Genomic DNA, 25,992 nt, shown 5'->3' with positions numbered 1-25,992 from the left:
TTTTGCCCAGGAAACTATTAAAACATGGTAAACATGGTATTTTATAAAAAGAAATATTTATTCATAAACACATCAGAAGAAATTCCATAAATAGTAACTACAAAAAAACTTAACATAAACTTGAACAGCAGACTTTGAGCAACTCAATTTTGCTCAATACCATTTAGACACTCAAAAATTCCACAGCATCCAATGGCATATACAGTTTATGAACGCAGCTGGTCTATTTGTCCACGGATCAGATTAGCATATTTCTCCATCTCGGTAATTGCATGGTTAACTTCTTTTTCCTAGAAGAAAATTAAAAATAGATATTCCTATTAATAAATAGGCAGCTATTGAGTTATAGGGAAAAAAACCTATATAGGGAATCTTATGCTAATGAAGAGAAATGTACCGAAATAATTCACTTTGAGATAGAAATCAGCCAGTAACAAACAGGCTTACGCACTGTAGCTAAATTAGGACATACGGTATGTATGTAGCCATATGACCCCTATAGCACAATAGGGAAAGCAGAGTAATTCTAGAAGGAATTCTAGAAGTCATTCTAGAAGGAAAGCGACAATAATTTATGTTGTTGTGATGAAGAAAGATGCATAGGCAGGAAGAAGGTTAATGAGAAGGCACCCAGAACAGCTTCTGGGAGCCCCCTTTTATTGTTCTCTATAGTCTTCGTGGCAGAAGCTGATTCATTGATCAAAGTTCACTTTGTAGTTGATTGGCTAAACAAAGCTCATGCTCTAGGGTATGCTATCCATGTGGACAGTGCATGGACAGTTCATGTTTTCCTGTTGCAAACAATGTGATATGCTTACGTGACAAACCTCATGTTTTGAGACTTCCTGAGATAGGATCTTTAAGGATCACTGTGCTGATGTTTGCATTCCGCAGCGTGGTTTGCCAGCTACTGAGAAAGCAACCATCCCCACAAATTTATGATCGCCAAAAATTGAAAGGAATCTTGTAGCATCTTTATTACAGCTTTTTCACCAAATGCATCTCAGAACAAGGGCAAAGTTTCAACCTCACAGGATACTTACTCCATTACAGGTCTTAAAGTAGCAGTTTTGGAGAAAAACAACTTTGCCAGCACTATTGAATCAGAGATTGCTGAATTCACATATACAGTATGTCAAAAGGCTTCAAACTATATCAGGATGTCTCAACAAATACAGTAGACTTTAATACAACACAATTTTATTCCTTATTGCACAATTCCTTATTATGCAATAAGGAATTTATAATCTATATCACATGTAACCTACATCCGAGTAATCTGTCTTCTCCTCCCCCACCCCATTCCTCCCCCACCCCATTCCCAGCTTTATTCCAATTTAATTTGGCATTAATCAAATTTAATTCAATTAAATTTGGCATTTCATGCATCTGATGAAATGAGCTGTAGTTCATTCTTTAATAAAATGTGTTAATCTGAAAAGGTGCTATCAAACTCCTGCAGAGTGATGAGACTACTCAAGCTAAGTTAATGGTTCCTTGCAAGTTATACTCACAATCAAATTTTTCATCCTCTCTTTACGAAGTTCCATAAATTCCTCTACTGTCAGGTCACAAATGTCTTTCTGTAGAGCAAGAAATGCACAGTTGGGGGAGTGTTTACGGTGCTCTTCCCTAGAAAATTGAAATACAAATCATAATCATGTAATGGATTTTTTTTTGAAAATTTTTTTAATTTATTTTTTGACATAAAACATCTTTTTAGAGCAAGGGTTTGATCCGGTATAAAATAAGTATAAATTCCAAATTTCATCAATTAACATCTTAAAGGGGAAAAAAAAAAGAACGAAAAAGAACAAATCTAAACCCAATTTTTGTCATTCAATCTAACATTTTATTCTAACATTTAGCTATTATGTAATCACCCTAAATCTTAAACTTCAAATCTAAACAGCTCTTTATAATATTCATTTATCATTTTAACAATCAGTATTTCATGTATTTTCCTTACTTCAAAGACCCACATCAAGTCAATGTTTCTTTTAAATCACATCTAATAGTCAACATAAAATATTTTATTCCTCTCAAAACATTTCAAAATCAGTAACTGTTCTTCAAAAATATCTCCTTCACTCCTCCTAGGTTTATTTTTAGCTGGATTGCAGCTTAATTAGCTGGTTTCCAGGGATGCTTTCCTCCACTCTTAACCTTATTTATTGGCTGGATCACAGATTGGTTTTAAGTGCTTTCCAACATTTTCTTCTTCACTCCTCCTAGGTTTATTTTTAGCTGGATAATCTGGCAGCCAGATTATGGAATTCTTTCTCAGAGTGTGTATGACTGCCTTTCTTTCTATTGTGTTCTATTTCTACATTTGTAGAATAACAATTGTTCTAGGACCAGACTATCCTTTTAAATGAACTGTTTTAATTGTTCTTTCAATTCTTATGGAAAGAATAGAATAAATAACAACCTTCCCGCGGCACTGTTACAGCAATAAAATCTGTTTATATGGATAAAATGTGTAACACTTTTGGAAGAGGCTCGGGCAAGCTTACACAGAAAGCTATTATATATGAAGATGATGCAGTCAGAAGACTGGAACATTTCTTGTGTTCCATTCTATGAACTGGATGAAATCAGGGCCCGAGACCCCCGAGCTCCTCCCACTGTTCCTGAGGGGCCATCACTATGGTGCATCTTGAAGCAACAGCTCCCAAGGGCTGGCTTGCCTTTCTGACTGCTTTGTTTCTGTGGCTGAAGGATAGAAAATAGTGACATACACTTTGTCATGACTCATCACCCATAATCACAGCCTAGCCAGCTCTAGACTAATATCCGCATTCTCTTCTTTATCAAATTGATTTCTAAACAGCTTACGTGTTTTCAAAAAGCTCAGAAAGTAAAGATAACTTTTATGCCAGTCTTTTCTGGGTTTTGCCAATTTAGATCTCTAGTGCAGGGCTGTCAAACTCGCAGCCCACGGCCCGGATGCATCACGCGCTGGCCACCCCTACGTCCAGTTTTGCGAAGGGGGAAAATATTGTGATACGTCACATGATGACGCCGTGACATGAGTTTGACACCCCTGCTCTAGTGAAAAGAACAGATGTTGCAGATGGATTTAGGACAGGGCTGTCAAACTCACGGCCCACAGGCCGGATGCATCACACACTGGCCATGCCCATGCCTGGTTTAGCGAAGGGGGAAAAAGTCCCAATACGTCACGTGACGCTGCTGTCAGGATGTGAGATTGACACCCGATTTAGGATTAGCTGACAGGACACATATAAACCGTTACAAACACCCACCAAGATATTCTAGAGATTTCTGGACTGCATATGTTCATAGTCAAGATTCCAGGTTCCCATCCTCCTACCTCAGTGAAAGAAGGGGAGAAAACGTGAGTGGAAAAATTTGAGTGGAAGCCAGCTGTACTGACTGCAAAGTATTAGCTGATCATGTTAACAATTACTGTCAGCCATACAACTAATAATCAGATAGAGATGTTGAACCCGTCTTGACAAGTGGCTTAATTTGCTTTGACGTGGCTGTAATAGTACTATGGAAAAAGAGTGGATGACATAATAAATTATTAATATCTAGTACTACAATTCTATATTTGCCTCTATCATCCTCAATATTATCAACAAAATTTAATGTTCTACAAGATCACCTAAGTCAGTGGTTCCCAAACTTTTTCAGTCCAACCCCCCCCCCACCGGTGCTACAAACTCATCCTCAGTGCCCCCCACCCCCACAAATAGCATTGTTCAGAATAGCGGTTTGCACAACCCACTAAGGAAGATAGTAACAGTAAATTTCAAAACTGTAACAAGTATTTGCACATTTATTCAAAATCTAATTTAAAAATCTTTTGTTAATTCAACAAAATTGTTGAACATGATCCAGTGATACCAGGTTTTCAAAGTCTGATAGTCATTTATCAAGAACCTTAACTTAGTAAATTCAGTAAAATTTAGTAACTACTTCACTGTTTAGTAAACTCTTAATGTGATGGATGGGCTTGATGAAGTGATACTAGTTTCCCAATGTTTGGTTTTAAGTCACTTAGCAGGAGTCTTAAATCACCACGTTCAGTAATCTGGAGTCAATTTCTTTGCTTGGAGAGAAGTTGGATGACCACACTGAAACCACGTTCCACCAAATATGATGTTGGAAATGCAACAAGGAGCTTCTTAACCACTGTCCATAGTGCAGGATAGCGATCAGAAATTTCTTTCTGTAACAAAACTGATTCAAGGGTAAGAGAGACTCAGATTTTATGGTAGTTGAAACATGTATGATTGGATCCAGAAACGATGGGAGAGAGATAAAGGATAATGTTGGATTATAATTATAGATGATGGTATAATTATGGTAATCAATAAGTATTGGAAATGTAAATTTGTATATAAGAATATGTAAATAGTTTCTATTTTTACTTTCTGATTATAGGTGTATATGTACATGGATATTTTGGTGATGTTACACCGTGATAGAAAAACTATTATATATTTGTTTTTGTTTTTTTGAACTATAATAAAAATTTATAAATAAAAAGCTAAAAAAAAAAGAAATTTCCTTCTATAACCAAAACTCTTGGTACGATTTCTTAAACTTTGACTTCAGCTCAATGTCATTTTGCAGCTCTATTAGTTGTTCCTCCACTACCCCATCTTCCTCAGATTCTGAAAATGGATTTATCACCCAACCTGGAATTTCAATCAAAAGAAGATCCTGATATCGCTCAGACATATCTTTATGCAGCATGTCCAAATGGTCACAAAAAACTTGCAGATCATCATCTTGTATCCCACCTTTCTATTCTAGCTCAGACAAGCTCGGAAATTGGTATAGCTCGCGACAGCCTATATTGCGCTTGAATAGAGTTAACTTTGAAATAAACGTAGAGATGACAGATTTGGCCTTAATAAGATTGACCTCATTTCCTTGCAACTTCACATTCACTTCATTGAACTTTGCAAACAGTTCTGATAAATAAGCAATGCCATGCCTGATCTCTTTGAGTTCATCACTGAACAAAGCATTCTTGTCTTCAAAAAACTCCACAACAGTGTCAAAAAGATTGTAAAAGCATCTCACACAGTTGCCTTTTGATAGCCAACGAACTTCTGTATGAAGCAGCAAATGATCGAAATCTTCATCATTCTCAACACAGAGCTCTCGGAATAGTTGATCATTGAGAGCATGTACTTTAACCTTGTTCACTGCAGTAATGAGTGTGTAATGACTTGTGTAAGCAATCACTGAGGTTTTTTGCAACCAGATGTTGGCGATGAATGACACAGTGAATGGTAAAGACATTTGGCACTGCTTTTTTCAAGTAAGCAACACATCCACGGTAGCGACCAGTCATTGATAGTGCTCCATCAGTTGCACAAGCAAGTTATGTTGGTAAGTAGAATTTCCTTGTCTTTGAAAAACTACTCAACAACATGAAATATTGACTCCCCTTTAGTATCTGTTTTTAGTTGCCTCGCAAATAACAACTCTTGAGTCAAACTTTCCTCTTTAATAAAGCGCACATAAGAAGCAAAGATTCATTGCCTGGCAAAGTTGATTCATCCAGCTGTAAAGCAGTCTGTTGTCCGTAGTATGCTGCACAATACATCTTCCACATTCTAAGCCATTTCATCTATGTATCTTTGCACTAAATTGTTGCTGAGAGGAATTGTCTTAATTATATCATGTGGTGACTTATTCAAAAAAGTACTCAGAACCTCACTAATGGCTGGCTTCCAGACTTAGCAATCAGCAATGAAATGTTGTTTGATGCACGCAAACCATCAGTGTTTTGTTGGGAAGCATTGTAAAACATGCATGACAGTGTTGGGCGCTTTTGAAATTTGTCACAAAGTGATTGAAAAAAAGTTCTTGTCTGCCTTGTCAGGATGTGCCTTCTTCAAATGTTCGTTCAGAATGGAAGGCTTCATTGCCTCATTAGAAAATACTTTTTCACATAGAAGGCACTGTGGCAGCTGCTGGTATAAATCCATACTTCAGATATTCCACACTATATTGTCTACATTTCTTCTTTGATTTTTCCACTTCTGCCATTTCTGCTCTGAAAATCAAAATACTTACAATGTGTGTGTGTTCACAACTGATTTGAAAAGAGTTACAATTGCAAGGGGGGAGGTACTAGAAACTTGCTTTTTTTATTTAAAAGAATAGGGAAAGTTTGCCGAGCAAGGCAAAACAGAGCAGCACGCATGAGGCATAGCCTGGCTGCCAGTGTACGGTACGCACAGGTGCAGGAGGTGATGGGGCGTGTCAGGCCGGAACCGGAAGTGTTCAGCTGACTGGTGGCCGACAGAGCCCCAGGCAGGATTGTGCCCAGCATGGGGCCCACCTCCAGCACTACTCTGCCACCCCCCTTGCCTCTTATCACCCCTCTAAGTCATCCCACTGCCCCCCAGGGGGTGGTACCACTCACTTTGGGAACCACTAACCTAAGTGTATTTGTTGAGCTTTCTTTCCTAAAACACATTTGGTATCATTAAAAGGTCTTAGGATAACAATTCCAAAGTACTTACATGGGGTCATCATCAGGTTCCCATCCCTCTAATTCTTTAAAGCATATAAAACATCGTGCCACATCGGAAGCATTCTCAATAGGACAGTGAATGAATCCAGCTTCAGCCATCTGAATTGGGAAAGGGGGAAGAGACAGAGCAAGACAAATGAGAAAAAATGTTCAACAAAGTTATACATTTCAAGACATCTGATTTCTGAAACAGGGATGTAGTTGAAAAATGATTTCACTGGAGGTCTCCTCAATTCTAAATAACTTCTGACTTACCCTGTTACAAATATATGAAAAGAACAGGAAAAGAATAGTAATGTTTTGTGTGTACAGTGCTATTTCAAATTTCTAAGATTAGCTAATACACACATTCATAAAAAAATTCAAATAGGAAGCAAGATAAGTAAAATAAATTTAAAAATTTAAGAGCACTTTTAAAATGTCCTTTAATAAACAGGTTAGCATTATGATTAGCCTGTATCAATTCACTGAAATATATAGATCTCTTCACTGAAGGTTATGGACTATAATCAGCCGCTCAGGTCCAATACAATTGTGAACTGATGCTTTTTGACTTCCCAGTTTAGGGGAGAACTAATGCTTGGGTCTCACCATTCCTAATCCTGCATTTTAACGACTACTGGTTCTCAGGATAACATTAATTATACATGGCTATATATTTTAGACCAGTAGTCTCCAACCTTTTTTGGCACTAGGGATCAGTTTTGTGGGAGACAATTTTTCCATGGACTTGGGGCGGGGGTAGGGTAGGGTGGAGTTGGGTGGGAGATGGTTTCAGTTTTGCTTGCTTTGTCTGCCATTCACCTCTAGCTGTGCAGCCTGGTTCCTAACAGACCACAGACTAGTACCAATCCCTGGCCTGGAAGTTTGGAACCTTTATTTTAGACCTATAATTTCTAAAGTGACTCACTAGAGATATTAAATCTATTGCAGTAAAACCAGAAAAGATATATTGGTTGCTTAATATTATATCACAAGCTTTCGTAGATTATGGTCCACTTTATCATATGCATGCAACTGACAAAGAATTGTCAATAATAGTAATAGTTTACAGATAGTCCTCAACTTTTGACCACAATTGAACCCAAAATTTGTTACGAAGCAAGACAGTTGTTAAGTGAGTTTTGCCCCATTTTACAACTTTTCTTGCCTCAGTAGTTAAATGAATCACTGTAGTTGTTAAATTAGTAACATGGTTGTTAAGTGAATATGGCTTCCCCATTGACTTTGCTTGTCAGAAAGTCACAAAAGATGATCATATGATCCCAGGAAACTTTAAGTCATAAATACATGCCAGATGCTAAGTGTCTGTGTGAATTTTGATCACGTGACCATAGGGATGCTGCAATGGTCATAAGTGTGAACTTTAGAGAGGTTGTCCCAAACGTGCTTGTTCAAGAGGCAACTGGACTTTGCTTTTTCTTTGAAGATGTTTCACTTTTCATCCAAGAAGCTTCTTCAGCTCTTCAATCCTTCCATTCCCTACCATCCAGTCAGAGCTGAAGAAGTTTCTTGGATGAGAAGTGAAATGTCTTCAAAGAAAAACCGCAGAAAGTCCAGTTGCCTCTTGAAAAAGCACCTTTGGAACAAGGCCCTGGATGGCTGAGAATCTCCATAGACATTTAGAGAGGTTAGAATATATTTGTACTGATAATTGCTGTTAAGAATATTGGAGGCCATTTTGTATTTTCCCTTTCTTTATTTTTTCCCTTTTCTTGCACCTGTTGCTTTTTAATTCCCACCCCCCCTTATTTTCTATTAGTTTGTGTTAGCTTTTATCTTCTGGTTTAAAAGGTTTAATAAAAATTATACATAAAATATAGTATATTATTTCTGGTAGTTCTTATTAGACTTTGATTTAGACTGAATATGTTTTTATAATTTGCTTGTTGGTAAGGGAAGATATATAGGAATAACTTTTTAACTGAAATATTAGAGAAAGTTACTGAAGTTGTTTATACCTGTCTGGAGGAGGGGGAGTCATTGTTTACATACTTTTGGGGTTTTTTTTTTCATTTTTTCCATCTCTTTGCATTTTTTCTTCTTATATTTTTCTTACTTTGTATTAGTGTTTTATCTCTGTATTTCTAAATTTTAATGAAATTATTACAAAGAGAGAAAGAGAGCAACCATTGTAAGCAAGATTTCTCTTCAAGAGCTTTTTGACATGAAAATATCTAGGAAACTGATTTCTTCAGCATAAAAGGATTGCATTCTTCCCATATTAAGAGTTCTTCTCCCAGGTGTTGAACCAGGACATCATAGGAGAGGGTCTCTGGACACTAAGAGAGGGCATTTTATTGTACTGCAATGTTTTAAATCCTGGTTAGCCATCCAGGATTGCTTGGCATATCAAGCATATAAAGAAAGAGGCTTGCCCTTGCTGCTATTTGTTTGCCAGGCTCAAATCAAGACACTGGTTGGGGGACAGACTTAAAGGAATCACAGTTTCCTTTAAGAAATGCCCAACTGGCTGATTACATCAGTCCGCTGAAGCCTTTTTGCAGGGAGGATGCACAAAACCAGACAAAAGGAAAGCTTTGCAACCCATGGTGCTTTTTTCTCTGTGCCTGGAGTTTGTTATTTGTGAGTAAAGCAGACTATGAATCCCTGAAGAATAGGAATAGGAACAGAACAGAATAGAGCTGGAAGGGATCTTGGAGGTCTTCTAGTCCAACCCCCTGCTCAAGCAGGAGACCCTATACCATTTCAGATAAGTGACTGTCTAGTAGTCTCTTCTTAAAAACCTCCAGTGATGGACAGCCACAACTTCAGCAGGCAAGCTGTTCCACTGCTTAATAGTCCTCACTGTTGGAAAGTTTCTCCTTAATTCCAGGTTGCTTCTCTCCTTGATCAGTTTCCAACCATTGCTCCTTGTCCTGCCCTCCCGTACTTTGGAGAATAATTTGACCCCCTCTTCTTTGTGGCAGCCCCTCAAATATTGAAATACTGCTATCATGTCACCCCTAATTCTTCTTTTCTTTAGACTACTAGCCCAACCCACTTCCTGCAGCCGTTCTTCATGTGTTTTATAGTCTCCAGGCCTTTGATCATCTTAGTTGCTCTTCTTTGAACTTTTTCCAAAGTCTCTTTTTTGTCGTTGTTGTTTTTGTTGTTGTAGGATGACCAAACTCGGTTGCAGCATTCCAGGTGTGGTCTTACTAGGGCTTTGTAAAGCGGTACTAATACTTGGCGTGGTTTTGATGCTTGGGGGAAAAAGCCCATTTAAACAGGGGGAGGAGGACTTCCAAGGCAGGAAAGCCCACCCGTCCCGCACCCCCGAGAGAAGAGGGACCCCAGGAGGGCTTGGCAGAAACGGGGCCCTCACCCTGTCTGCAGTGCAGGAGCAGTCGGAGACGAAGGGCCACTGGGTAAACGTGGAGAGACGCTTCTCTTTCAGGTACAACTCGAGGCCCGGCGGGACCTGCCTTTTCCCCTCCGCGAGAGACATGACGGTTGCCGGAGTTTTCAAACCGCAGCGGGAAAGAAGAAGAAAAAAAACAAAACGGCTTTCCGAGGCATGATGGGAAATAGGCTGAGCGCTGACGTCATGTATGCCACGCCCCCATGAGCGCTGAACATGCTGGGAAGCGTAGTTCTTCTTCACGATCGCAATGAACAAAGAACGGGCTTTGTTCTACAATTTTAAAAAAAGCACTTCCGTATCGACGGCAGTTTTTAGAAAAATGGCCCTTTGAAACCCTTACTGATTTTTTTGTACTTTATAAGGGTAAAGCAAAACTAGATCTCCAAGTTGTCCTTTCAAACTGGGAAACTCCCACTTTTTAAAATATCTGGTTAAAATATCTAAAATTTCTTTGAGATAGGAGGAAAACGGGCTTGATGATTCTGTCTCGTTTTTATGAAGACATATATAGTCCTCAACGCACAGGGAGCCCTAACCAAAAAGAACAGCTACCACTGAGCTAACTCATAATTTTACTATTCTGACCATGATGGCTTTATATACACCCAGAACATCATATGCGGTTGCTGTTCAAAGACAGTTTGAGACTAAAGCAAAATAAAGTGGTAATTTATGCAGCAATTTTGTATTGCTGACAGATTCATTCCCAAGCTACATCCTTTGGGCCAAGTAATGGACAACTATGATAAAGATGTAATTTAGGGTTTTTTTTTATTGCTTTTCATCTGTCGTGCCACAATAGATGTCACAGTGTGAGAGCAGAGGTGGACTGTTTCAAAGTTCCACGTGATATCTCTGGTCTCAATACATCTGCAGCTGAGAAAAGACAGGGGCAGGAAGCTCATTCCTTGTTTGACCTGAAGGAGTTCAGTGGAAAGACAGTGGAGAAAAAAACAGCAGGCAGGCAGCAATTTTTCCTTTCCTGGCTTCAGCCACTTGAAATTATGTTCAAAATCACCTGGAACAGAAGGAATAGGGACATGTAATTATTTTCTTCTTGCAGGAGTAATAAGTTCCCATTGAATCAATCTATTTGTGCTTGCAATGGGCCTGTGAGTATAGGATACTTTTGCTGTGTTTTACAAAATGGACTTGACAAACTGCAAAAAAGGGAACAATCAGGTTGTACTTTAGAGATGGGTGCAACAATTCATATTGTTGAAAATGGCCCCTTTGAATGTATGTTGGCTTCCTAAATTAGCTTTTCACTGCCACAGGAAACAGATCTGAACAGAAAAAGCCCAAATTATTAGCCACATTGACCTCATGTAGGAATATGTGTAGGTAGTTTTAGACTACAATAGCAATTGGATCATAATTTCCCTTGCCAAGCAATGCAATCATAAAGCATGATCACATCACTTAAGGATGGCAATCTCTGAAGTTTTGATTGCTATCATTAACTCAATCCCATGTTCACTAAGCAAGGCAATTTCCTGCTGGCTTCCCACAAGCAAAATCAGTGAGGAAGCCAATAGGAAGTTGTCAATCATAGGTTCTCGGGCAGGTAAGTAGCTACTGCTTGGTGTGTGTGTGTGTGTCCACAGCATAAATAGAGTGTACAGGGTAAATGAGAGGCACCGCACAATTGGTGCACGAAAAGCACCATGCGAGTCAATGAAGGGTGTACAAGAGGTGCTGCATGGGAAGGGGAGCCTGTTTGAGTGCACAAGTGTATGTGAGTGGCTGACAGAGTGAGCCCAGAAGGGCTGGGGAAGAGTGTGAAGATGGGGCAGACTTACCCCAGTGACTTGCAATCTTCTCTACTGGCTTCCCCTTTGATTTTCTTGGGAAGCCAGCATGGAAGGTTGCAAATGGCAATCATGCAATCATGGTGACTTGGCAACCAGTTATAAATGCAAACTGGTTGCCAAGCACACAGATCATGGGGATGCTGGGATAGCTAATAGTCTGAGGACTGCTGGTCACCATCATCCATTAAGTGGTTCCATAACTTCAAATGGTCCCTGAATGAGTGGTCATAAGGTGAGGACTGTCTTTATGCACTTTGTTCCCTAGTAATGTGGGATCCCTTTGTAGCTCTGTAATGCTCATGCTTGAGTGTTGTGTGGAAACTTCCATTTCCAGCCATTTTTTCAATCCTTGAAGGCCTGAATCTATCCATAATTTTAATTGATTTCAAAGAGGCCTATAGAAACTACAATTCTGTCTTTCTTTAATAAAATATTGTAAGATGTTTACTTAATCATCTTATCATTAGAATAAAGAAAATTCAACACATCTTGATCTTGTACAGTCATATTTTAACCAACATCTTTGTTTTCTGTGTACTAATCTTAAAATCTGCTAATCTTTCCATTTTTTTCATCAAAACTTCAATTCCTTTTGAAGGGCCCTGTAACATCAAAACTAAACGATAAGCAAAAGCTCTTGATTTAAAGGACTAATTTTTAATTTTCAAACCCATTATATTCTCATCTTGTCTAATGTCTCTCTATTCAACACTTCAGGAACCAAAATAAACAACATAGGAGACAATCCTGTCTTGTCCCCTTCTGAATATCATGTGATTTAGTCAGATCACCATTAACTATAACTCAAGCGTTTTTGAGATGTACGGTAGCTATTGACTTGGTTCTATGAAGAAAATTCTCACCAAAAACCAAATCTTCCATAATTTTAAACAGGGACCAATTCAAATTGTCAAACGTTTTCTTGGCAATTAAGAAATGTGAATGAGCAATTATTTTCTAAATGTCATGACTGTCTGAAGCATAGTTTATAGCACAAGTTCAATCCAATCTGCTCCCAAATGCTTTCATTTTTATTGCCAAATCTCTTAGCCACTATACCTGAGTGAGGAGATAGTTCTCTTGGGAGAGTTTCTCAATGATATCAAAGTGATCTGTGCCTGCTAGGTCTAGCAAGGAGACCTTCCAACCTGCTGTACGAAGAGCCTGTGGTGAAATAAAAGGAGTGTGAACAAAATGGCTCCCATCATGGCAGTTACAAGTGCATTTGCCCTGAGTACTCAACAAGTAGAAAGACAGAATGTAAATTAAATTAACAGCAACAATGATGATGTAGATCTCAGGATAGGAGAATATTTAAAAAAACAAAACAGGAAAACAAAAACTCTCTGTATCTGTATTTTCACATCTATTTGTCTACTTGGGGAAGTTGAAGTGGCACAGTGAAAGGGGCCCATTTGACAACTAGCCCTCGACTTACAACAGTTCGTTTAGTGACCATTCAAAGTTACAACGGCACTAAAAAATGTGACTTATGATTGTTTTTTACAGTTACGACTTTTGCAGCATCCCCACGGTCATGTGATCAAAATTCAAACACCTTGGCAACTGCCTCATATTTATGTTGGTTGCAGTGTCCTGGGATCCCCCTTTTGTGAGTTTCTGACAAGCAAAGTCAACGGGGAAGCCAGATTCACTTAACAACCACAGTGATTCACTTAACAACTGTGGCAAGAAAGCTCGAAAAATGGGGCAAAACTCATTTAACAAATATCTCATTTAACAACAGAAATTTTGGGCTCAATTGTGGTTGTAAGTCGAGGACTAGTAAGTCGAGGACTAATGTATGCATTTTTAGTCTTACATTTAGATATATAAATGCAATACACATTTTCGATGCACACACATGATTATTACTTTGATTTACCCCCTACTATTTCACACTGATTACTCAAGGTAAACAATAGAATTAAAAGATGGATGAAAGCAGTTAAAATTATTAATTATGCCTTTTAAAGGACTGGCTGAAGCGGAGCCAATATCAGCCATACTTGTTTAACCCTTGTGAAATACAGATAGTCCTCAACTTAAAACCATTCATTTAGTGACTGTTCAAAGTTACAATGGCACTGAAAAAAGTGACATGACCATTTTTCACACTTACGACTGTTGCAGCATCCCCATGGTCATGTGATCAAAATTCGGACACTTGACAATTGACTCATATTTATGATGGTTGCAGTGTCCTGCAGGGTCATGTGGTCACATTCTGCAAACTTCTGACAAGTGAAGTCAATGGGGAAGCCAGATTCACTTAAGAACTGTGTGACTAATTTAACAACTGTGGTGATTCATTTAATAACTGAGGCAAGAAAAGTCATAAAATGGGGCAAAACTGTCTCCCTTAGCAACAGAAATTTTGAGCTCAATTGTAGTCATAAATCGAGGACTACCTGTATTTCCAAAGGATCAAAATGTTTGCATGTTTGTTCAGGCATGTTTGTTTCCATACAAAAGGGCGCATGCACATTTTTTTTTTCTTAAATGCTTTCTCTGGTCATTGAATCCCTACATTTCAAATGGAGTGCGTAGTCAATATACCTGACAATATTCCTGAGACTGTCTGTGGAACTCAGGTGGGTCGTGCTGGGCTACTGCAATGAGCACATTGCAAGTTTTCTTGTCTTTCACCTTTGGCACACAAGACAAAGGGCTATTCTTTTGGGCCACTGCACTGAAGAAAGAAAAAACACTATTAAAATGAGTAGTGAGGTAAAGGAAGCAGACTTTGACAGATGGGCAGGTCTGTGAATGAGGCCAAAAAAAAGAAATAGCCCTTTCTATGTATAACTGTATTTTGAATGCATTTATCACACTAAATGCAAATGAGAGAATGAAGTCCATGGGTTCAAAAAACCTTGTTGTGGGAATATGTACAGTGTGTTTGGGATATAGTATTTCTTCACATTGGCTGAAAAGGCGATGTGATATGCAAATGGAGGAGACAAGAAGCTACATGTATATAGACACGCACATCTAGAATACACAGAAGGCAATAGAGAGAAAAGTTCTAAATCAAAGATAATGAACTAATCAGAGATTTAAATTATTTGGTTGTATACTTGTTTCTCCCTGTATGTATCACTCAGGGAGTTAAAGGGCTATTGTGCCGGATTATATAAATACTGCTGCTTTAGCTGGTCATGTGTATATAATTAATATAGTATTTCCTGCTTGAAGTCAACTTGAATTGGCAGTTACAAGAGATCTACTGTTATGATTCTGCTCTGCCCAAATTAAACAGTTCTAGGAAAGTTCCTTACCAGCTCATCTGCAACAGATCATTAACATAGGTGTGCGTAATGGGCTCCAAATCATAAATACCGCTCACCAAAAAGACACCTAAGATGAAAAATAATTAAAAACAATTAAATTGATAATTTAATAATTAAAATAAAAATCCAGATTGTTTTAAATCAGGTGTGGGCAACTGTGGCCCTTTTACAACCTGTGGATTTCAACTCCCAGAATTCCTGAGACAGCCAAGCTGGCTCAGGAATTCTGGGAGTTGAAGTCCACAGGTTGTAAAAGGGCCACAGTTGCCCACCCCTGTTTTAAATGGATTCCAGCTCCATCGAATAGTCCAGTATGCATGATGTTCAAACAAGAGAAACTGAGGAAATAATGAGGCAAAAAAGTGAGAGAAACAGGATGAATTTCTCCCAGGCAATACCTTTGATGTTTGGCTCAACACCAAATTTTGCCCAATCTGTGGAAAGCATCATGGCTGCCAGGTGGGCTCCTGCCGAGTGCCCAAGCAGGTAGACACCACTGCAAGAAAAGAAGGCATGGTTACAATGAGCAAAGAAGAGATGCTGACGGGGACAGAGAGGGGAAAACTTTTTCTTTCTTTCTTTCTTTATCTTTTATTTGATTTATATACTGCCCTTCTCCTTTCAGACTCAGGGCGGTGAACAGCCAAAATAAAAACATTTGTACACAAAAGTTAAAATAATTTTAAAAATAATTAAATGAAATTTGGCCCATAATTTAAAACATTTCAATTAAAAATCAGTATCAAACTTTAAAACCAACATAGAATCAGGCCAGCCCGGCTAACTGAAAAAAGTAAGTTTTAAGGGCCCGACGAAAATGGGCCTTAAGAGTCAATCATTCAATATCTACTAAGCTGAGTTCTAAACCTGGGCAGGTTATCAGTGGAATCCAAGCTTCTCTTTCTCAAGGTTGCATGTTTATTAGTCATGCAATTTTTGCTGCCACTCTTACCTGATCCCTGTATATTGCTGAACTGCAAAAGCCACACTACGCCGCACCTGCTCAACCATCAGCTCCAGCTGGCCTGGGCAGAGAACACAACATCATGGTTAATCAGAGGAGAGCAGGGTGGTCAATAAACCTGAGCCACCATAACATACCTTTTGGAGCCACATCATAGCCAACTACAGCCAAGGCAATGCCTTGGTTCACTAGGGGACATGCAGCAAACCCAGAAACATCTTTGCTAGAAAGAAACAAAAAATGTCAGTTGTTATAATAGTAAATGTCCTCCATCAAAAAATATGTTTTTCTAGCCAGAGTGCAACTGACTGAAGTCTAGCAATTGGAAAATGTAGACCATTGCAGCCTCCAATACAACTCACCTCAAACTTTGCCAGTAGCCACCATGAATATAGAGGACCAGAGGAAAGGCTGAAATGGGATAACAAGTCACCAAAAGCATCGTCTACTGTAACATTCCCCAAATGTACCATCCCTCCCTGTCTTTGTTCATCTTATCTAAGAGCCGTGGTGGCGCAATGGTTAGAATGCAGTATTGCAGGCTAATTCTGTCGACTGCCTGCAGTTCGATCCTGATTGGCTCAAGGTTGATTCAGCCTTCCAAGGTCAGTAAAATTAAGAGCCAGATTGTTGGGGGCAATATGCTGACTCTGTAAACTGCTTAGAAAGGGCTGTAAAAGCACCGTGAAGCATTATATAAGTCCAAGTGCTATTGCTATCTCCCAGACATAGCATCAGCCCTTGCAGGTAGATCAGGTCAAGAAACCATCACCACAACAACTTATGAAGCCTAGTGTTGGCAAGTATATAATAATAAGAGATTCTTGAAAGCATGACAGAGACTTTCTCTCCCACCCCTTACATCAAAATAATTAAAACAGGGCAAGTTTCTTAAGTTTCTTCCTGAGGGTTTATCTAAGAACTAGATAAACCCTCTTGAAGGCCATTTCCATACTCATCTACCCACGTCCAGCCTTCTAAGCTCTCTGTTTTCCTATTTCCCTACCCTGCTCCTTTCAGATCCCTCACCCCACTCTTTGTGCTCTTACTTTCAACATGTTTTTTAGGAAGATACACATCCAGTTTCTCTCCCTCACTGGAGCCATAGGGGACATTCAGCAGAGTTTGGGTGAATGCCTGGGCATTTCGAGTACCTGCAGAGTATTGGAAGAAAACACCAAGAAATGCAGCAACCACCCTTCCTAAATATTATTTGGGCTGCCCTCCTAGATGTTCCAGATGTCACTGAATCCCCATACAGACAGTCCTTGACTTACAACTATTGGTTTAGTGACTGTTTGTTACAGAGGTATTGAAAAAAGTCACCTATGACAGTGTTTCACTTACAACCATTGCCGCATCCTCTATGTTCATATGATCAATATCTGGTCTCTCGGCAACTAGTTCATATTTATGGCCACTGATGTGTCCCAAGGTCATGTGATCACCTTTTGCGAACTTCTGACAAGCAAAATCAATGGGGAAGCTAGATTGATTTAGTAACCATGTTACTATCTTAACAACTGCAGTGATTCACTTAACTGTGTCAAGAAAGGTTGTAAAATGGGACAAAACTCACTTAACAACTGTGTTGCTTAGCTAGCAAAATGTTGGGCTTGATTGTGGTCATAAATCGAGGACTACCTATCGTCTCAACTGCATCTGATTCTGTTTGCTTTCTGGGAGAAACAGTGGCTCTTCACTTTGACATAACTTCAAAGGAAGGAGGTCTCCCCTTCATGTTTTTTTTCCAGTCTTGCCCAGCTCTTCCTTGGTATGTTTTTCTTTCCATACCAGAGGGTAGGTAGTCCATAAATCTGTATGGCCTACTCATTAGAAATGCCATATCCGCCAATTTATTTCAATATTTTCTACCTTCTGGAAAAAGTTGAAGGCTGAGCTTTTCAGGAGTGCTTTAGGGATCTTGTTGTCATCTGTTGTATTTTATTTTATTTTATTTGCCTTATTTATTGTATTTTTTTGTCTTGTGAACAATCAGGATTTCTATGTTTGCAACTGTGTGCAAATTTTCAGAGTTTACAAACAAGGGAACACCTGCCACGACATAACTAATCCTGGCAATGGGAAGTCTATAGGAAGGTAGTCTGTTGGCTTACTCCATTTTTCTGGCTCTTGGATAGCCCATACCTTCAGTCACTGCTTTTATGTGTGCCTCAATCACAACATCCTTATCCAGCCGTGGAGTCCACCTGCTAGGGGAATATTGAGTCTCCAGCTCCTGTGTAGAAAGAAAGCAGGATAACTTGTACAAAGGCAATGGCATCCTCAATACATAATGTGGACAGTTTCAGAAATACGTTGTAGATTGAAATGATGCTAACCTCAATTACGAAAAAGTAGGTAGCTACCCGAAAGACAGGCAAGAGGATGCCTATATAAATTGCTGCACCTGTAATCCCTTCCATCTGTCTGCACAAAATGCCTTGTTGATTTATTTGTCTAGGGTTAATTTAGTTAATCTTAAATTTAACATTTCGTGACTGTTTCTGTGTGCATCAGAGTAACATGGACCCTTCCAGTCACATACAATTTATTCCCCAGAATTCTCTTAGCCTTAAGTTCAGTAACAGTGATCTAAATAATCGGCTGAGCAAGTCTTCTTTCTACAACCCTTGTCTCCTCTCTGAACCTGGGTATGAAAGTGGCAGTATGTTGCAGCTAAGAGGAGAAGGAGCAGGAGGCATGGACCTGAGCAGCTCTGAAGAGCAGCCATGGAAGCTCTTTTGCATTGTGATATTCTTGTCATAAATGGAGCTAGCTGGTTAAACCTTCTGGGCTTTTGTGCTGGGTATAATTTTTGTGGCAGGGCGCAAGATTAGACTCAGAGAGTTCCTTAGGGATTCAGGGAACTAAACTTCCAAGCACATAAATAAATCTCCGAGTAAGTCATTTCTTAGCCCTTGTTCTAGAGCCTCTCCACTTCCCGTTCTGGAAACTCCAGAATCTTTTTTCTTTTAATGTCTCTAAAATACACCCACATTAAACAAACATTGACAATCTCTCTTCCCTCCCTTCCACAATCATACACACACAAACATTACAACTATACCTCCTTTGTCATTTCCTGCCACTTTCCCATAGCAATGGCTAAGTTGTGGCTATATTCCTTCTCCTGATGAACCTGAGCTCAAGTGACGAACAAAGTGGCAAGAACATGTGATCCTACATAGCCTCTGACAAACAGTGCAGATCAGATTCAGCGTTTCTCCTTGACCTGTGGTCTTCCAGCTGCTCTGCAAGATGTCAGAAATTCCTGATTAGGGGGCTGTCGTCATTGGTCATACCAGCATTAGGGCTGCACAGAAAGCAGTTTGCTGTAGAACAGAGACACTGAGCAAACTCCGTTCCCTGTCTTCCTGCTACAATATCCAAGTACACAAATCTGGGGAAGAAATGGTAATGTTAGGCCTGGCAATGTTATCTCTACCCCACCCCACCCCCTTTTCTAAGCTTATCTTAACTTGCTGATCTCTGTGTCTCTATAAACAAATTTTTCTACCATGCCTTCATAAGTATGCTGAAAACGAATAATTGGCAAATAACGTTAAATATTAACCTAGATACACTGAGAGAAGGCCAGTCAACTTCTAAACATAAAAGCTGTTTTAAAAATGTTTTTATTCAGCATGTATCCACTTTAGTTTTGACTGCACCCACACATTACTAATATATACAGAATGTTTTGGTAATGTCTTTGTCTTCCATTTGTTAATCTTAAAACCTGTTGATGTACCAAATTATTTTATTTTTCCTATTAGTTACAATTCCCTTTAAAGGATCCTCTAAAACCAGTAAAAACGCTGAGTTTGTCGATCAAAAGGATGGCAGTTCAGCAGTTCGAATCCCTAGTGCCACATAACGGGGTGAGCTCCCATGACTTGTCCCAGCTTCTGCAAACCTAGCAGTTCGAAAACACGTAAAAAATGCAAATAGAAAAATAGGGACCACCTTTGGTGGGAAGGTAACAGCATTCCATGTGCCTTTGGCGTTGAGTCATGCCAGCCACATGACCACAGAGACATCTTCGGACAGCGCTGGCTCTTTGGCTTTCAAAGAGAGAAGAGCACCTCCCCCTAGAGTCAGGAACAACTAGCACATATGTGCGAGGGGAATCTTTACCTTTACTTAAAAACCAGTATCAAATCAAATTTTTTTAACAGATTAACATAATTGGAAGGGATCTTGTAGGTCATCTAATCCAACCCCTTGCCCAAACAGGAGACTCTGGCCTACACCATTTCTGACAGATGGCAGTCCAGTCTCTTCTTTAAAGCTTCCAGTGATGAAGCTCCCACTTCTGAAGGCAAGTTGTTCCATTGGTTGATTGTTCTGTCAGAAAATTTCTCCTTATTTCCAGGTTGAATCTCTCCTTGTTCAGTTTCCATCCATTATTCCTTGTCTTCAGATGCTTTGGAAAATAGGTTGGCCCCTCCTCTCTGTGGCAGTCCCTGAAATATTGGAACACTGCTATCATGTCTCCCCTGGTCCTTCTCTTCACTAGACTAGCCATGCTGTTCCTGCAACCATTCATCGTATGTTTTAGCCTCCAGTCGAATGATAGGTTGCCCCGGGTGCGGACCAGTTCTATAGAACCGGTAGTAAAACTGGCGGGAGGCTCCGCCCACCGACCCTGACATCATCAGGCAGTTTCTGTGCATGCGGCCCCGTTGCGAACCAGTATAAAGGTAAGTAGAACCCACCCCTGCTCCAGTCCCCTAATCATCTTGGTTGCTCTTCTCTGCACTCTTTCTAGAGTCTCAACATCTTTTTTATAGTGTGGTGACCAAAACTGGATGCAGTATTCTAGGTGTGGTCTTACTAAGGCTTTATAGAGTAGTATTAGTACCTCACTTGATCTTGATTGTATCCCTTGTTAATGCAACATAGGAGTGCATTGGCCTTTTTGACTGCGGCCACACACTGTTGGCTCAAATTTAATTGGTTGTCCACTAAGGCTCCAAGATCCCTCTCACAGTTATTGCTCTTAAGCCTAGTTTTACCCAGTCTATATTTCTAATTCTTTCCAGTTTAGTTTTGACATTGAATTTCCTGAATGGGAACAACTCTGAATGAATTTGCTCATCCTCAGTTCCTAAAGAAGCAAGCATCATGTCCCATTCCGACAGCCTTCCTCAAACTAATGTTCTCCAAATTTTGTGACAAAAGCAGTTGAAATCTCAAGTTATCAATTAGACAACAGGCTGGGGAGGTTGGATGAACCGTTTGCTTTGCCGACAAAAGAAGGCGGCGCTCAGCTAGAAAAGCAAACAGAACATTAACAGCAATAGATATAGCAAATTCCGAGATATCCTGCTTCCCTTCCCCCTTTTGCTTGCTTCGCAGCGCATGTTGGAAGTTCCTTACAAGTCGTCTAACAGGAATGTCGATAAGCACTTTTAAAGGGGGGGGGGGAGTCCCGCCTTGTTACTGATTGGTCGAAAAGTTCTTTTCTTCTTCTTTTTCTTCTTCATGATTTGCTTGACTGATGGGAACCGTCCCGATTGGTCAGCTACTCTGCTACAGACAAAAACCGCGCGCGCGCCTGAAAAAAAGCCGCCTTTTGGGGATCCCGCTCTTGGAGCAGAGCAATCGGCGGGACCCGGTCGGTGCTATGAGTTGCATGATGATGCCGAGAGTGCAACCAGGATCCCCGCAGAAGGCCCGCGGCCAGATACAGGTACACGACAGGACGGTCCGCTTTAAGAATTTGAAAAGATCGCATTGTAGTTAAGGATGGAAAGTTTTAAATTTAGGGGGGGAGAAGGCGGTCAAGTGGAAAAACTGCTAACTCTTCATTTCCCCCCCCCCTCTTTTATGACAGGTCATCTTTGGACCCATGTTCTCTGGAAAAAGGTATGAAGGCATTAAAAATAGTTAGCACTGGTATCTAGATGCTGAGATGACTAGAAAAGAAGAGGGGAGCTTCAAGTGAAATAAATTGCTGGGGGGAAGGGGGAAGCTTCAGAGGAGCAAGGCAGTCTGCAGGCCTGGTTATATTCAGCTAGGCCCATGCTTCTCCTTAACTCAGTAGACTAGGAATTAAAAGTATGGCTGAGATCATTTTAGCCATGAAAGCCAACTGGGTGACTTTGAGCCAGTCAGTCTCTATCAGTCCAATCCACCTCCCAGGGTTCTTGTTGTGGGGAAAATTGAGTTATTTGTAAAAATAATAAAAGCCGGATATAAACAAATAAAAATAAAGAATAGATTACACATGTATTACAACATATAGAAGAGTAACACTGTCTTATTCTTTGAAGCTTTGGCTAAGAATTTTAGAAGCTTAAACTTTAATTTCAATACCATGCTGGAGGAGGCTGAAATAATCAGGGGGCAAAAATTAACTATTTTTTCTGTTTCTGATGATACAGTATACAGTACAAACCTATACCATTTCCAAGTACCATTGGAAATGGTATAGGTTTGGTATCTTTAGGGTGTATATTATCCAAGGGCCTAGATGCTCAATTACTTTGAAGTTATGTGGCCAAACTATTAAAATTGAGATTTTGGCTAATGCAAGAAGTGTTGATGCATGATAGAATAAAAAAGATTTTACTTCTTGATACTTTAGTTTTTTCTGAGTAGCATTTGTCACAATGGAACTTTAATTCTTTTTTAGCACTGAATTGATGCGCCGAGTCCGTCGATTTCAAATTGCACAATATAAATGTCTACTAATCAAGTATGCGAAAGATACACGCTATTGCGTCAATGGAGTCTCCACACATGACAGGTGAAAATATCCTATGAGCAAAGTAAAACAATATTTTATTACTTGGAGAAAACACTTTACAGAGATACATTTTTTGGTTCAGGAAAACAGAGTTCATATGTGTCCTGTAATATTGATTGATTGAGGATTTTGTTTTATCATCTTCAAGAAACTGCAGTTAGTGTTATTGCCTCAGCATACAATATATCAGACACTTTTGGCCTTAAATATTGTACAGTGAAGCTTCATATAAGTCTCAACATAATATGAGCTTTTAGAGAATTAGAAAAAGAATTTACAGATGATCGACAAGCATATGAAATTATTAATATATGAAAAGACATTGTTTCACAAAAATATGGCAAGTTCATTTCCTTATATAGTAACTTTCCCAATGATTTGTAACTATTTTACTATACCTATATATTACACTTACACACAGCTCAAATGTTTCTTTACAAATACAAACAAATAAGAAATGGCTCCTGTCACTTTGAAAGGAGGAAACAAAATTGCAAGAACAATATGAAAGGTTTTTTTTAGTTAAATGCTAGCATAATCCAGAGCCCTTCTGTGTGTAGTTAAGTTTTCATCACAAAATCATTCTTGTGAGGAAAATCACCCCAAACTCTTTATGATTAAATTGTATGATTGTAACTAAATACACTTCTGTATATAACTTTTATTCTTTTGAAAGTTAAATAAGCTAAAATTGTGATCCCCTAATTTATCATATTGATTGAGCCTTTCAGAACTTCAAATTTTATTTTTTCACAAAATGTCTTCCATATAAATAAGACGATTGCAAAAAGGTAAAACATTTCTCTACATCTTTTATTTGAATCTCTGCATTAAAATGTTTGCAATCAGATGGTCTTTAGGATTCAGAGGGTTGCTGTCTGTCTTAAAGAGGATCTGCAGGTTTTGGTATTTGGGAATAGTTACCCTTAAATAAATTTTAACCTGCTGCAAATACTTATCTTATAAGCAGAAACTTATGGAGGAGCGATGCAACCTAGAATTAAAGAGAAATTTCCTGACAGTGAGAACAATCAGTGGAATGGCTTGCTTCCAGAAATTGTGGGTGCTCCATCATGTTTCAGATAGATTTAAGAATCAATGACCCTTGTAACACATTGCTGGAGGTTTTTAAGAAGAGATTGGACAGCCATTTATCTGAAATTGTGGAAGGTCTTCAGCTTGAGTAGAGGCTGGACTAGAAGACCTCCAAGGTCCCTTCCAACTCTTGATGTTCTTTCTGCACAGAAACACCATGGAGGCCATGTCAGCTTGTTGTCTTAAAGATGTCCAGCAGGAGGCTCTGAATTCCGCTGTGATTGGCATTGACGAAGGCCAGTTTGTAAGTTTATATTACCTGAATGTTTAAATGGACTGCCAAGTACTGATAGTTTCCGTGCTTAGTAGAGTTTGAAATTTAATTCTATACATATTTATGTAGGGTAAGACCCATTTTGTTCATTGATATTACCTCAGATGTGGGGCAACAGTGACGATATGATAGATCTTTATATTCTCTTGACTTGATTGTAAATGTGAATGATTAAAATGCAATCCTATGCATGCTTAGCCTGGAGAGGAAACCTCAGTAAACTCAGTAGGACTTGGTTCTTAGCAAATGGATAAAATTGTGCTATGAATACCATGTAAATGCTTCTAATGGCATAATCTCAAATAAATTGATAATGCAACCAGACTTGGGAATACAAGTAGAATTTTGATCAATTCATCTGAAAAAGAGCATCATGGGGTTAAAGAAGGACACACACACACATCGTTCAGAAGAATATAATTTTGCTCTTTATGTAGGAAGTGTGCAAATTTATTCTTTTGAATTATAAAACCTAGAAATTAAGATGAATGATAGAATTGCAACAAATAAAAGGAAATGATTATTTAAAATACTATATTCTATATACAATTTCTTTTACTATTGGAGAAAGCATATATTCAAAAGTTAATTACCAAAAAAGATCCGTGGGAGGCTATGTTGTACTCCTGCTTGTAAGCTTCCTAGAGGCATCTCATGCACCAGTAGGTTCAGAATGGTGAATTAAGTAGATCTTACGTTCTTTGGAGGAACATCACTAACTTTATTCACAACAAAACAGCATCGTAGACATTGTTTTACAAAGTTTCTAAAGGCTGGAGTGAGGGAATGATTAACTTTTAATTTTCCCAATTAGTTTCCAGATATAGTTGAGTTTTGTGAGACAATGGCCAACGCAGGGAAGACTGTCATTGTAGCAGCCCTTGATGGAACATTTCAGAGGAAGGTAAATCCCTTTAAATTCTTCATTAGAATTTCTGGATAGTTTATGTCCCAGATCTACAAAATATTTCATGGTTTCATTTCAGGCTTTTGGGAATATCTTACAACTAGTCCCCTTAGCAGAGAGTGTCGTGAAACTTAACGCTGTTTGTATGGAGTGTTATCATGAGGCCTCTTACACTAAAAGGTTGGGAACAGAGAAAGAGGTAAGTCTCCAATAAAAGCTCTCCCTTTCTTTAAAGCTATTGACTGTGAGAGATATTGCCTATTATAGATTGAGAACAGCAAAACCTTTTATTTTTAAATTTCATCCTACTAGGTGGAAGTAATAGGAGGGGCAGATAAATATCACTCAGTCTGCCGGGTCTGCTATTTCAAAAATCGACAACAGTTGGTATTGGAAAACAAAGAGAACCTACTAGGTGGGAATAAGCCCATGGATATTAGTGCCTCCAGGAAAGTCTTGGCTACCCGTCAGATCATGCAATGGAGTCCATCTAATTGAACAAAGGAAGCAAGAGATCTGATTCCCAGGTGGATTTAAAGAAACATTTTCCTGTCCTTCCTTCTAGCTTTGTATTGTTAAGATGATCTCCCTCCAACACATCAGAAAGAGTTGCTTTTATGAAGAGCAATAAGGCTTGAGGACATTATAACATGCTATAAATAAGGATGTTCTATATTGAGAATTGCACTGGTTTCTTAGTCTCTAGAGGGAAGATTTTGTAATGTCGTTAGTGGCATTTCCTCTTGCACAAAATTTCCCCAAACGGTTTAATTCAGAGTTTTAACAGCCGTAATAGCTAAAGTAAATTTACTAACAGCAAGTTGCAGTATGAAACTGGAACATTGTTTTTCTAAATCCATCAAATTGGGGTTTGGGAGAAGGGGAATTCTTATTCTATTCAATAGGTAATTCATTTAGAATGAAACAGGCTGTTGGGGTATAAAGACTGAGTAGGGTAACTGAACAAAATGTATTTTTATTTGGTGCTGTGT

General features: G+C 39.0%; 3 protein-coding genes across 4 annotated transcripts; 1 reads left to right on the top strand and 2 right to left on the bottom strand.

Moving 5' to 3' along the window:
- Positions 1 to 206: 206 nt before the first annotated feature.
- Positions 207 to 9,994, bottom strand: LOC139310517 (baculoviral IAP repeat-containing protein 5-like). Its single transcript, XM_070934688.1, has 4 exons — positions 9,858 to 9,994; positions 6,519 to 6,628; positions 1,515 to 1,632; positions 207 to 290 (listed from the first exon to the last, which is right to left on the bottom strand). Exons 1-4 carry the CDS (start codon positions 9,978 to 9,980, stop codon positions 207 to 209), a joined length of 435 nt encoding a protein of 144 aa, XP_070790789.1. The 5' UTR covers positions 9,981 to 9,994.
- Positions 9,995 to 10,664: 670 nt separating this feature from the next.
- On the bottom strand, positions 10,665 to 19,106 carry AFMID (arylformamidase). 2 transcript variants are annotated; one of them, XM_070934686.1, is made up of 11 exons: positions 19,038 to 19,106; positions 18,116 to 18,206; positions 17,017 to 17,121; positions 16,330 to 16,378; positions 16,105 to 16,190; positions 15,956 to 16,028; positions 15,402 to 15,499; positions 14,992 to 15,070; positions 14,270 to 14,402; positions 12,770 to 12,874; positions 10,665 to 10,914 (listed from the first exon to the last, which is right to left on the bottom strand). In XM_070934686.1, exons 1-11 carry the CDS (start codon positions 19,065 to 19,067, stop codon positions 10,885 to 10,887), a joined length of 879 nt encoding a protein of 292 aa, XP_070790787.1. In that variant the 5' UTR covers positions 19,068 to 19,106; the 3' UTR covers positions 10,665 to 10,884. The 2 variants fall into 2 exon arrangements, with proteins under 2 accessions (XP_070790787.1, XP_070790788.1); XM_070934687.1 differs by lacking the exons at positions 16,105 to 16,190; positions 16,330 to 16,378.
- A 2,493-nt stretch (positions 19,107 to 21,599) lies between these two features.
- Positions 21,600 to 25,512, top strand: TK1 (thymidine kinase 1). The gene is given in 7 exon segments (XM_070937664.1): positions 21,600 to 21,665; positions 21,810 to 21,841; positions 22,611 to 22,724; positions 23,970 to 24,063; positions 24,908 to 24,997; positions 25,080 to 25,244; positions 25,313 to 25,512. Coding segments are annotated over 7 exon segments (747 nt in total). The 3' UTR covers positions 25,499 to 25,512.
- Positions 25,513 to 25,992: the final 480 nt, after the last annotated feature.

The sequence above is a fragment of the Pituophis catenifer genome, unplaced genomic scaffold, assembly GCF_029215685.1.
Source record: "Pituophis catenifer annectens isolate HBS135680 unplaced genomic scaffold, rPitCat1.0.hap2 SCAF_2, whole genome shotgun sequence".
Taxonomy (NCBI): Eukaryota; Metazoa; Chordata; class Lepidosauria; order Squamata; family Colubridae; genus Pituophis; species Pituophis catenifer.
Note: the sequence above shows the minus strand (reverse complement) of the source record. Positions and strands in the feature narration are given on the sequence as shown.

Coding starts and splice junctions, on each gene's coding strand:
- LOC139310517 (XM_070934688.1), bottom strand. CDS start 9,980: ATGTCTCTCGCGGAGGGGAAAAGGCAGGTCCCGCCGGGCCTCGAGTTG. Junction 1,633..6,518: donor GAACCTGATGATGACCCCAT/GTAAGTACTTTG, acceptor TCAATTTTCTAG/GGAAGAGCACCGTAAACACT. Junction 291..1,514: donor AGAGGATGAAAAATTTGATT/GTGAGTATAACT, acceptor ATTTTCTTCTAG/GAAAAAGAAGTTAACCATGC.
- AFMID (XM_070934686.1), bottom strand. CDS start 19,067: ATGGGAAAGTGGCAGGAAATGACAAAGGAG. Junction 16,191..16,329: donor GGCTACTGGCAAAGTTTGAG/GTGAGTTGTATT, acceptor GTTTCTTTCTAG/CAAAGATGTTTCTGGGTTTG. Junction 15,071..15,401: donor TGTTGAGCCAAACATCAAAG/GTATTGCCTGGG, acceptor TTTTCATCTTAG/GTGTCTTTTTGGTGAGCGGT.